This window comes from Nelusetta ayraudi, unplaced genomic scaffold (assembly GCF_046127955.1).
Source record: "Nelusetta ayraudi isolate G7.1 ecotype Tasmania unplaced genomic scaffold, CSIRO-AGI_Nayr_v1 ptg000042l, whole genome shotgun sequence".
Lineage (NCBI taxonomy): Eukaryota > Metazoa > Chordata > Actinopteri > Tetraodontiformes > Monacanthidae > Nelusetta > Nelusetta ayraudi.
Window position 1 is genome coordinate 17112783 of NW_027466092.1, and position 12218 is coordinate 17125000.

At 43.3% G+C, this 12218-nt stretch overlaps 2 protein-coding genes across 2 annotated transcripts in view; both read right to left on the reverse strand.

Moving 5' to 3' along the window:
• Positions 1 to 179: 179 nt before the first annotated feature.
• trim16 (tripartite motif containing 16) lies at positions 180 to 6483 on the reverse strand. Its single transcript, XM_076035038.1, has 6 exons — positions 5604 to 6483; positions 3337 to 3432; positions 2632 to 2865; positions 2274 to 2445; positions 1862 to 1957; positions 180 to 1039 (listed from the first exon to the last, which is right to left on the reverse strand). The coding sequence occupies exons 1-6, from the start codon at positions 6333 to 6335 to the stop codon at positions 429 to 431; spliced, it is 1941 nt and encodes a 646-aa protein (XP_075891153.1). The 5' UTR covers positions 6336 to 6483; the 3' UTR covers positions 180 to 428.
• A 794-nt stretch (positions 6484 to 7277) lies between these two features.
• The window catches only part of fads6 (fatty acid desaturase 6), a 6714-nt gene continuing 1773 nt past the window's right edge, over positions 7278 to 12218 (reverse strand). Inside the window, exons 2-6 of the mRNA XM_076035039.1 lie at positions 11553 to 11719; positions 10361 to 10541; positions 10088 to 10275; positions 8819 to 8998; positions 7278 to 8454 (exon numbers count right to left, since the gene is read on the reverse strand). Coding sequence (XP_075891154.1) covers positions 8305 to 8454; positions 8819 to 8998; positions 10088 to 10275; positions 10361 to 10541; positions 11553 to 11719 — 866 coding nt within the window. The 3' untranslated portion in view covers positions 7278 to 8304. The remainder of the gene's footprint in view (positions 8455 to 8818; positions 8999 to 10087; positions 10276 to 10360; positions 10542 to 11552; positions 11720 to 12218) is intronic.

Genomic DNA, 12218 nt, shown 5'->3' on the forward strand with positions numbered 1-12218 from the left:
ATCTGTTCAGACCATGCAACACATGTTTATGTGATGAGGTAGGTTTTTGGCATTTGAATCAGCAGCTTTATTCCAGTTCCTATACCCACCTAACAGGATTATTTACGTGCACTTACCAGTTTCTCAGCAGTTGCGCAGGCCAAACAGTCCCAAAATCAGAAGGAAAATAGGCTGTTAGGTTTATATAACAGGGAGGACTTTAATTCGGATAACAAATAGGTGATTTTCTGAATTGAAAATTTTACTTTGCATACAGAAACAAAAACATCCAATTTCACAGTATGACAAAAAAAAAAAAATCCTCATTACAGAGGGAGAACAAAAGAAGCAGAAATATTCACAACTTATTATTTACTCGGTTTTAATAACAGCTTGACTTGACATTTCCCGACAGTTTTTATATTGTGTTGCTAAATCTTGACCATTTTCTAAAGTCCTGTTTTTGGGACAAGAGTCTGGTTTGAGGGTGACATGGGAGGGGAGGGGCTTTTGAGTCGTAATGGTTCCCCAGGTGCCACTATCGCCACGATGTTCTCCTTCTTTGAGAGCCAGAACGCCGGGTAGAGAGGCTCCAGGAACTCGGCCTGGTACTCATGGATCAGCGTCATGGTTTCATCTACGCCATAGAAAGCCAGCAGGCCTCTGCTGTAGTCCACGTAAATCCCGATACGGGTGAACTTTTCCGTGTTCAGAGGCGTCTCCACGTCGCTGTGCCAAGCCGAGAAGCTGCGGCCGTTCCACTGGAGACACCAGGAGAAGTTGTTCCCTGTGATGCAGCTGTTGCTCTCGTTGCCTTTGCGGTCGATGCTTTTGTAAGTGATACCCACGTGCGTACCCTCGCCGCTAATGTCAGCTTCAAAGTAGTGGCGCCCCAGGTAGAAGCTCTCGGTGGCCAGGACCTGGCGCCAGTTCTCAAAGCGTTCGGGGACGTCGGGGTACGGGTGCTGCCAGGGCGTGGTGTTGGTCACTTTCCTGTTTTCTCCAGTCAAGCGCAAGAACTTGTGGGCCGTGTCTGGGTCCAAACTCAGGTTGGTGTAATCTGCAAGACGATATAAAAAGACGCTCTTTCATAAGACAACAGGCGGTGGCTCAAACCAAACTGCAGCTGTCTTGTTGTTTTGATGGCACATCAGATGTACATCTGATTCCGCAACCTTTATAAGACGGCCACTGCTATGCTTTAAACTCTCATGAACATAGACCCTCATTTTACTACATTTCAAATGTCATTGAATTGTCCTCAACAGTAAGAAGGCATTTAAAACAATTTAAATCATTATTTCTATTATTTTAAATGTCAGATTTCCCTTTTCCCTTCCACTCTACCATATCAAGTTACTCTTGTGACCCTCTGGTCACTTGGGAATGGGAAGCAAACCTTCTGATCTGAAGAATGACAATGGTGGTATGCTGCCATTGTTGGTTCATTGAGTTTGTTTTTCATTATTAACTTCACAATAGTGTACATGTAATGTTCCTGCGACTCTTTCTCTATGTGTTGATATCATAGTTGAACTGGGCTTCCTTATTTACTTTTTCTCATGGGAACCACTCATTAAATGTCAGTGCTGCGGCTCTTCAGGAGGGTGTTTTTTTTTTAAATATTTTTTATGTTGTTCTTGAATCTTACAACACTTTATATTTATTTGGAAACTGAAATGTTCTGCTCCCCGTCTTTACCAGCCTTCTGCAACTGAACAGGGGAAAGCAACGCTAACTTGAATAAAAATGTAAAAAAAAAACAAAAAAAAAAAAACAGAGTCGAGGTGCTGTGACGCTCTTTGTTTTCTGCTATCAAGGAATGTGCTGACTTCATCAGCGCTCCTAAATGTCCTGAGCCCAGTGTTCTTTATTCACTTACATTTGAGGAAGTCGTCATGTGTCACTGGGTTCGGGATGGACAAGTTGTGTTTGGCTGCAACAATCTCATGAACTGTTGTCTTGATTCCCATTTTGTCTGAAAAAGAAGCACAAGATGATTCATTGTCCAATGTCACATCATGCTTTACATGCATTTTGCATTCGACCTCTGCCTGTGCTTGGAACCCAACCGCACTGACAACTAACTTGTATGTGCGGTATTTCAGCTCAACGCTCGCTGTTGTCAGCAACAGCGAGGGTGACTCACAGGGATCACAGCTGGTTTGTGAGGGTGGTTTGGTGATAAATACCGATATGTAGGTGAGGTCTGACACGCAAGTTCGAAATTCCAGACATGTGTGAACACGCCTGGATTCAAGGTTATCTGCGCATCTCAACCTCCCTGTTCTCACCGTTCTTGCATGTCTCTTTGACTTTCTCAATGTACGAGGACACAAGCATGGCGCACAGCTCCTCTGTGGAGTCAACGATCACACGGCTGAGGGAGTTCAGGCGGTCCATCAGGCCGATGTAGACACCCGGCAGGGAAATGTCCGCGGCTTCTTTCTTCCACTCGGAGTATTCCTAAAGAAAAGAAATTGCGCCTAAGAAATGTGTAGACGCTCTTGTTTGCATGATCAGGATCAGTCAGTCTCCGGCCATTCAGCCTTCAGCCATTTTATCCTTTAGTTTCCTTTATATTGCTTCAAAAGAATTCAACAGTAGGCTCATTATAAGGGAAGAAAATATGGAAGTCGTCGTTGAACTCACCTGTAAGAAATCGACATCGTTTTTGTTTTTTGAGAGCTTCTCCACTTGCGCCTGAGTCTTCTTCAGCTCTGTGCACCTCTGCTCCAGGTGGACCCGGATGCCCTCCGCCTGCTTCAGGGCCTGCTTCTCCTCAGCCTCCAGGATCTCTGTCACCTCACGCTTTGCCCTCTCCACCATTGCCTGCAGTTCCTGGAACTGGCTCTCAATTACTTCCCGTACTTCTGTCACGGAATTCTGTGGAAGGGAATTTTGACTTTCTTAAACCATTGAGTGACAAAAACAAAGACCCAAGTTGATGAGAGGCTTTGGTCAAGGCAAATAAGTTGAGAAAAAGTCAATTACAAGTAGCTCTTTTGAAATAAAGGTGCATTTTCCAGGTGGACTTATGATTCTTTCAAGAGACCACAGGTGCAGCAACCCCGCAGGCAGAATGCCACCGGTCACTCGAGGATGTTATATAGTTGTTAGCTTGTTAAGCGTATGCCTCTTCTCCTGACTCTCCGAGCAATGAAAATACATACCATCCCTCCCACGCCTCGGGGAAAACCTGCCTGTTTTTTGGAGAGGGCGTGTCCGAAACCTCACAGCTCACAAAGCTGAAGGCGTTTCATGCCAAAAATAGTAGCCGCTACCTAAATTGTCACGCAGTATTGTGACTCATAACCCCTGACCTTATTTCAGATATTCGTCAGACGATGCGTTTACCTCGATGGAGACGGTGTTGAGTTGCAGTTTGTTGATGGCATTCTCCGCTGCCGTCACCGTCTTCACCATCTCCGTCTGCTTCTCGCGGAGTTCTTTCTGCGAGAAACAAAGAAACAAACTACCGTCAGGAAGATTGTAAACATTTGGAGTGGTTCTTCTGGGAAAATGTGCTTGTTTCCTCCACTCTGTTGTTGGTTCACGCTTCCTGTCTTGTTGCAGCATTGACTTGTTTTTAGATGCATGTCTGAATTCCTAGGGCAGGTCGGGGCGACTCTTGGGCTAAGACATAAGGAGCATTCCCCCCCCCTTAAGTTCAGCTCAGACTCAGAGGGGAACATTCTCCTATTCTAGATAATCTAAAGGAAATAACCAGGACTTTGTGGGATTTCCGTAAATAGCCCTACAGCTCGAGGAATTTCATTTAGTGATAGGTCAAGACTGGGTTGGTATCTGAAATGGCAAGAATGACTGTAATATTTAGATTAAAAAAATATATGATGTCACTGTAACAAATTCTGTTTTTCCTGTGAAGCAATGCTGGAAGCTGTAAATATATGCAGATGACCTACAGAAGTATGTCACCAAAACTTGAGAACTATGTTGCTAAAATCTATTCCTCCACTGTTGTGTTTTGTGCTCTGAAACTTCTTAAATACAAATTTCCAAACTTTTACGCATGACCAGCTACCCTTTTCTGTCACACATTATTTTACTTGAAAAAAAGTTTTGCTTTACCGTAGGACAGGACATGGTATTTGGAGTATTTTTGTGTTGACAACTCATCTTACGCCACCAGTAAGACAACCAAATAGGACAGGTTGCACAACTGTCACTGTCAAAATGACAAGCTTCTGGCCGGCTGTAACTTGACAACTTGACTCTTATTATCTTTGGTAACAAAATGAGACACCAGAACTCATAACTCTGAATATTGTGTGTACAACCTGAAGCTATAAACCTTATATAAAAGGCTAAAAGTGCTTTTATCCACCATGAACCTAATCCTACATTACTTATTACTAAAAGTAAAGACAAGACTTTTGATTGTTACATGACTGTCTGGATTTCCCAGACACTTCAGAGAGTTTACCTCCAAGACTTAGACACTAATACGTTAGAGAAATTCATCTTCTGTCCATCTTCTGTCTAAACCAAAGATTAAACCAAACAGGGTTGTCAAGATTTCTCGCACACAATGTGGAGGGTGGCCCATTGTTTCTATTGTTGTCAGTGTTTTTCTTGCTGCCTTTGTCTGTCATATGGGATTTAGAGGCTGAAACAAGAACAACCCACCACAGCGGCTATAAACCCTTTCACTCATAAATAATATATCAATTGGAAATGGATTTTTTTATTTTTTTAGTGGTAATCATGAATCTGGTGTGTGTGTGTGTGTGTGTGTGTGTGTGTGTGTGTGTGTGTGTGTGTGTGTGTGTGTGTGTGTGTGTGTGTACACATTGTGGCATATTATCACAAGGTCAGAGACTGTTGTTGACATTTCAGGCCTCACATTTATCACTGTTTGCTCTCCACTTCAAATGAACCACTTTGAGGTTTTGGAGCAGCATATTCCATAAATAACAGGTGGTGTCTTGAAACCTTCGGAACTCTGCAGGAATCTGGTCCGGAATGCTTAACCTAAGGGTCACAATCCATCATACAGAGACTCTGGCACTTTGGTGCGTCAGAGGGCCTAAAAAGTTCTGAGTATTGAGTTTCTAAGCCAAGCAAATAGTCTGGCAAGTCACACAGACCAGATCTGATGGGCTTTAAAGTGGATATTAAGTTGGAATTAGTTTCCTAATTGGCATTAGAGGAATTAGAGATGCACTGGGGGGCATGGATGTTGCATTCTGAAGGAGCATATCATCGCCCTCTCCCCTGGCGCCGGGGGTCCCAAACACATACACGTTTTCTTCCATCCTTATGAAGACTCAGACTGACCATTTATTTTACATTCTTTTACCTTCCCGAAGCCCTTAACTGAAGCCTAACCACAACATGATCCAACGTCAACCTCACCTCTAAAATTAAGCCTTAACCCTAATATTGATTGAGCACTGGGCATAATATCCTTGCTTCAAAGAAACATTCTCACTTTTTGGCTAATATAATTCGGTCCCCATAATGATAAAATATCTTTATTTATGGCTGATTTTGGAAGTCAAATTTCAAAAGGGAGTTGGTCTTTTATCACATTTATGACTTTCTGTGTCACTTTTTTTTTTTACAATGTGTGTCTGTGTGTGTGTGTTTGGTTTTCTCACCTCGATCTGTCTACGAGCCTCTACCACGGGGACGGTGTTGTGGCCCCGGTGTTCCTCTGTCACACAGTCCTGACAGACGCAGCAGGCGTCCGCGCTGCAGAAGAACTCCAGGGGCCATTTGTGGCTCTCGCAGGTCCGCCTCTCGATGTCCCGCAGTGGGTCCACCAGCCGGTGGTTGCTGAACTTGGGGTTCTCCAGGTGAGGGCGGAGGTGCGCCTCACAGTAGGACACCAGGCAGGTGAGGCAGGACTTGAGGGCCCTGCAGGGACTCTCGATGCAGGAGTCACACACTACGTCGTCGGGGCCCAGGGGCTCCTCCTTGACCTCTTCCTGTGCACTGTTTTTCTCCTCCTCATCCGCCTTGATCTCTTTGTTCTCCTCATCGGGCTTCTTGGGGTCCTCGGACTCCTTCAGGTCCTCCTGGATCTTGGTCTCCTCAGATGTTTTGGGGTCTGGGCTCTGCTCCTCTTCGCTCTTGATCACAGGAGTGTCGTGCCCCACTCCGTTCTGTTTGGGGCCCTCGGGCGGTTCAGGCTTGTCGGGGCTCCTCGCACACTCGGGACATCCTTTGGTTTTGTCCGCAAGGCATGAGCCGCAGACAGAGTGAGCACAGGCCGCCTGCTTGCTTCCCTCCAGCGCACCTGAGCAGACTGCACAGAGCAGCTGTGTGGAGGTGAGCGCTGTGTCTCCTGCCGCCGTCTTTACTGCAGTTTCTGCTGCTGTCTCTGCCATGTCTTGTGCTTCACTTCCTCAGAGGAACCAGACCCGCCGCTTTCTGTCGGTTCCTGGAACACAGTGAGCAGCCACACCTAGAGGATGTCACTAGGGCACACGTTTTCAGCTCTTCCCGCCCCTCCAGTATTCACATTCTTAAAGGCGGGACAGCGGAGAGCGATACACGCCCACAATCACTGCCCTCCCCTCCCCTGGAAGGAAAAAAGAAACCGCTGGGCGGAGCCCGAACCGCAGACAGGGAACACAGAGGTGTAGAGTTGCAGAAACCCACATGTGTTGTTTCATCACGAAACAAAACTTACAAGTTTGTGTGCAAATGTTTCCTTATCTCGGTTTAATGACCGAGTCGTTGAGCCCAATCTAGTCTGATTGGTCTATCAGGAGAAAAACAAGGAGCTGATCAATGAAGCCTTTTGTCTCTCAAACTCCTGCTGCCCTCAGGAGAAAGAAAAAGGAGGAATTCCCAACAAAAAGGGTAAATACGCCGAGTAAATAATCAGGAACAGAGCGAAACCAGGCCAGAAGCAGGAGGAGTTGTTTACACCGGGCCATTCGAGGGAAGGGAAGTGCACATGGAGAAAGAAGTATCAGATGGTCATGTGATCAGTCACATGTGTAGCCAATCAAAGGGCATTTTCCACTGTAGTTTTTTTCTTTTTTTTTTATAATCTTTGTTCCATTGAAAACTTCATTTTTACTAGATTTTTACTAGACTAGTCTGCCTGAATACATACACAGATTGATTAAACTAACTAATACTATCATGCACAATTATGAGTTTTAATAATATAACATTCATGTTCAGGCTAAGTCATAGTCAGTATTGATTTCAAACTACATTGAAAGCATTATTTGCAAGGAAAGTCTGTTAAAGGTAATGTCATGCCCAAACAAAGGCATGTAATGAAACAGGTTAATGTTTAAGAATGTTTATTGTTAAATTTATTGAACTTCATAGAAGTTCATGAGTTTTGTTGAAGGACAGTCGGAGGCATGCTTCCTCTCTGACTTAACCCCAGTTTCCTCCCTGAGGCTGCACACTCATTGCAAATCATTGAAATCTGCTATTTCTGCTTTCAAAGTTTTTTTTTCCCACACTCGATTAACTGCCACAGTCTAGAACATTTAAATTATCAAAAATAATCAAAGGGAGTGTTTAATGGACATTTTCTTTATACGTATGACTCCAAATTTATTGACGAAAACACAATGAAATTGAAATCAGTTTTAAAGCTGTTGAATACGTAGATGAGTTAAACAATTAAAAAAAAGATTATATGAACAATATGATTACAGTGTGAAATATACATATACATTCAATTTCAGTGCTTATGACACAAGTAATATCAGGTTTAGCACATCCTAAAAAATGTATTTAGTTTTTTTCTATTGTCATCAAATAATTCTAACAAGTGCAAATAAGTCATAGTTATTGTAAAACAAAGAAATGCCTCTCTTTAAATGTTGCATATCAGAACAAAGCATTAGCAGTCATTTGTAAGACAGTGCGTTGATCAATTATTATTGCTATCCGTCTTTTATAATATATTTGCTCTGTAAACTTAATAAATTAGTATTCCATTATTTTTAAATGCTGCAGCAACCACTGCCTCTTGGCTGATCCCCCTATTTCAGACAAGTAGGTTGGTAACATTGTTTATGAATCCAGTCATACTCGTCCTGCAGCGTCTTCCTGATGAAACTGGCTCTAGGTCAGTGCTACATGTTGGTTTAAATGTAAATTTACTGCATCCTGTAAATGCAATCAGGCACCTTGTTAAGTTCTTGATTTAATGATTCTAAAACACTATGATATTTATTCCGCCATTGAAGACTGAAATTGCTTTAGCTCTTACCATCACAGGTTAATATGCCATTGATTAAAAACCCATTTCTGATGTTAGGTCCTGTCCAACATACAATGAGCAGTGAAGCTCCTGAAGAGAAAAAACAGTCTGAACGTTGGTCACTGGACCCCTACAAGCTCTGTGATTGGCGGGGCAAAAACCATCAGCTCCTGGTATCTGTGGAAAAAGAGGCGGAGTCGGGACAGGTAGGCGTCCTCATGGTACGGGAGCTTCTTCTCCTTGAGAAACTGAGACACAACAGGCTTCACCTGCAGCAAGGAACAGAGAAACATTGTATTTTTTGTAAGGAAAACATGACTGTGAATAAACAGTTCTTTAGTTGAATGCATGGATTAAATATAGTTTAATCTTGATTGAAATTGCATTAAGGAGATTTACCTCAATTGACATAAATATGGAAAATAAATAGTAAAGAATGATGTATGCAAATATAATGGTTTTGTATGTGCACCCATGGATTTGGTCTAGAAGTGAATGTGGCATATTTCACAGTGAGAGTGTTTAAGGGAAAAACAGCGTTAGCATTAGAGGAACTAATGTTTTCTCTACTGTAGAAAAAATGTGGCTCAACACAAAGTGCGAACTCACAAAACATTAAAATGATCCTCCCACCTTTAAACACATGTGGTCGGAGAGGAAGGGGAAGAGATGATGCTCCACATGGCAGTTTATCAGTGAGTGCCCAAACATCCAGTCCAGAAGGAGGTTCCGGGGCAGATTCAGGACACCGTGCGTCATCTGGTAGATCCTCTTTGGTCGACGCGTCGGGGAAAACATGTCCATGCCAACATGCTGCCAAGCACACACGGGTGTGTTTACTAAAAAGTCTGACGCAAACAAACTCCGAAAATATTGCAAAGGCTCGGTCAAAGCTTTCAGCTGTGTCACAGTGCAGACTTTGATAGTGCCTATTTGGCCTCAGAAAGGACAGAAGTTCTTGAAGTAAAAAACGCTATTTAACATGGATCAGGATGCTATTGTAACAGTTGAATCCAGTTTAATCAAGTCTAAATTAAATGCAAACTTGTTGAAGACATAAACACATTCTGACCTGCTTGAAGCAACATGCATCAGTGCAAGGATTGAAAACACAAACAACTCAGTGATCAAAATTATTTTGACCGATTAGAAAATGTAGTAATGGGTCCCACACCAACAAATCTGGTTAGTAACATCAAGATGTCCTGGAGATTCTCAACTAATCAGCTTCAGCATGTTTGACATGTAAACTGGCTTACTGGAGTCAAAAAAGGGGAGGGAGCACAGGTGGTTCTGACCACATGACATTTCAAGTCAAGTCAAGGAAAGCGGGCAGGCTGCTGCTGACCAACAACAGCAGCTCCAGCAGACCGGTGGGTTCCCCAGTGGACCGCCCAGCAAGAACAAACGGCCCTCACTGCCAGACTTCTTCACATCAAGAACCCACCTCACAAAAATGCAGCTTCACACACTTTGATCAGAACAATACACAAAGAGCTGGAGTTAGAAATGAGCCATGAGTTGTTCCGGTTCCCTGGAATGTGGAGCTGGTTCTCAGTTAAAGCCATTTCAGACTTGCTGCCATTTTTCCATACTATGTAGGTGGACTGATAAAGATTATTTTTTCATCCTTCGTCCTTGCAAAGAAACTAATGCTGGTGTGCTATATTGCAGACAGCCACTGGGTGGCGATAAAGACGACAGTATATTACGTGTGATTCTCCATTATATTTTAACATGCATCAGGCTCCTCTGTGGATCTTACAAAATGTATGCATGTCAGTTCTGAAATCAATAAAGTTATTAACACTGAGTGAAAAATTCCTTTTCACTGGATGAATTCTGAGCATATAATGTAAAATGACTACGCTTCTTGGTGCTTCCCTACTCAGGTATATTTACCTGGAAGATGTTGACGTGGATGTAGGGCACCGAGAACATGGCCCGGCACACCAGCATGCAAAGCAGAGTGCTGAGGAGCGACTGGAAGCCTGAGACGTGGATCAGCAGCCAGTACTGTGAGTACAGGCCCAGCGTGACCAGCAGGACGGTGCGCAGCACTAGCAGCAGGGAGTGGCCTCTGAGATGAGCTGCACAAGCAGACACAGAATGAAAACTCAATTCACCGGTATGTGCAGCAGTTGAAGACATTCCAGTTGTTGACTCTCTGCCTACCGAGTGCGACCAGCGGGGTGATGACAGGCACGGCCAGCGGAGCCATGAAAAGGTAGACGGTCCGGGGCAGGAAGGGGACCTTCCACACACTGGAGTCACCCAGGCCAATAACATTGGTGTGGGCGTGGTGCATCTTGATGTGGCCCTGGATGCCAGCTTGGGCAGAGAAGGAGCCGCAGATCTGAGCAGGCGAACAGAGGACATTTGTTTGTTTTTAATTTACTTTTTTGTTTTTTTGCATTTGGTTCATCAAATTCATACAGTAGTTGACATGTTTGGTGTTGTTTTTTTGTTTTTTTTTTTACAAACACCCAAATAACAATCAATAAAAATAATCAAGCAGCTGGATCAATATCGGTATTGATTGCCTCTGTTTTTTCCCCAGTGTTGTTTAGATGAACTTGAGGAGGGAACATTGGCAGCAGAGGTCATGTTGATGTTCTGTTCACAGTGACTTTCAAAAGTTCACTGAACTCTTGGGAAAAATATTCAAGACACGATTCACTGGGGTTCAAAGCGTTCAAGAGGGGCGGTCACCATTCAGTCGGGCATCTACCTTTACTTACAGGCCAGAGATTAACATGAGGCCTTCAGCATGCTCCATGTCCCCATTTTTGTTTGAACATTTTCAACTGTGCATCAAAGTATTTAGCCATTTAGCTTCTCATCGCCACTGCAAAAGAGTGGTAGCTCTGTTCTGAAAGCAGCATCTGTTGTCATTTTCTTAAGCCAAACAAGTCTCCCACAGACAGAGAATGTGCAGGGTTATTGGCCACACTTCAGAAGACCTCACTGACATTGTGCCCATCAAACAATTGTTTTCAACACTAAGGACCAGTCATAGTTTAGGACAACATACTGTAGTAGCGATGAGCTAAACACGCCGAGCCCTTCCTTTGGCCACACCCATGCAAACAAGCAGCCTGCACCGTTGAGTCTTATCCTGATTGTTCTCTACTCATTCATTCATTCATTCATTCATCTTCTATACCCGCTTATTCCTATTCAAGGTCACGGGGGTCTGCTGGAGCCTCTCCCAGCTGTCTTAGGGCGAAGGCAGGGTGATACCCCAGACAAGTCGCCAGTTCATCGCAGGGCAATTGTTCTCTATAGCTTTGCTAATTAGCAACTAAATGAAGTATCTCATTAAATGTCTGTATTTTTCAGAGTCATAGAGCTGATTTCCTCTCACCTCAATGAAGAAGACGGCCCAGAACTTTGCCCACGTCTGTGACTCGCTCAGGGCCCCGTGGCTCGCCAGATGCGTCCCTTTGACAGTGATGATGGCGTGAGCTACACCCATCAGCAGCACGCCAGCCAAAAAGGGCAGGAGCTGGTAGGAGCCCAGCAGCAGGAAGGCTGCAAGAAACCAAATTACATTTTAGGATAAGAACTCCAGACGGTGAAGACGAAGAAACAAAGATATTTGCTCAAACTATATAGTACTATACTATACATTATTTAGGATTAATTATTATTATTATTATTTTTTTTTGGCCCGGATGTTGTACATCTCAGTATACTGCATAAATACTCTTGTGGCTCCATCGCTACAGGAAGCAAAGCTACCATGGGAGAAAAATGGAAATGCAATCTATTATATATTATAAATGTTGAGGTTGGTATTAAAACAACACAATTCTTTGGACATTCAAGGATGCCTCAGTCTGTAGTACTGATATTTTATCTGCAATCAAAATTTTAATCAAAGCTGTACTTAGTTGACCAAAAATGTAGATTTTCTTGAGGTTTCTTTTCACATTTTACATTTTTTGCATTAAACATATAAGTTCTAGTTCCTACTTCTTTGTCTAGGTAGGCAACATTAAAACAATTAATCAACATTGTTTATGACTGC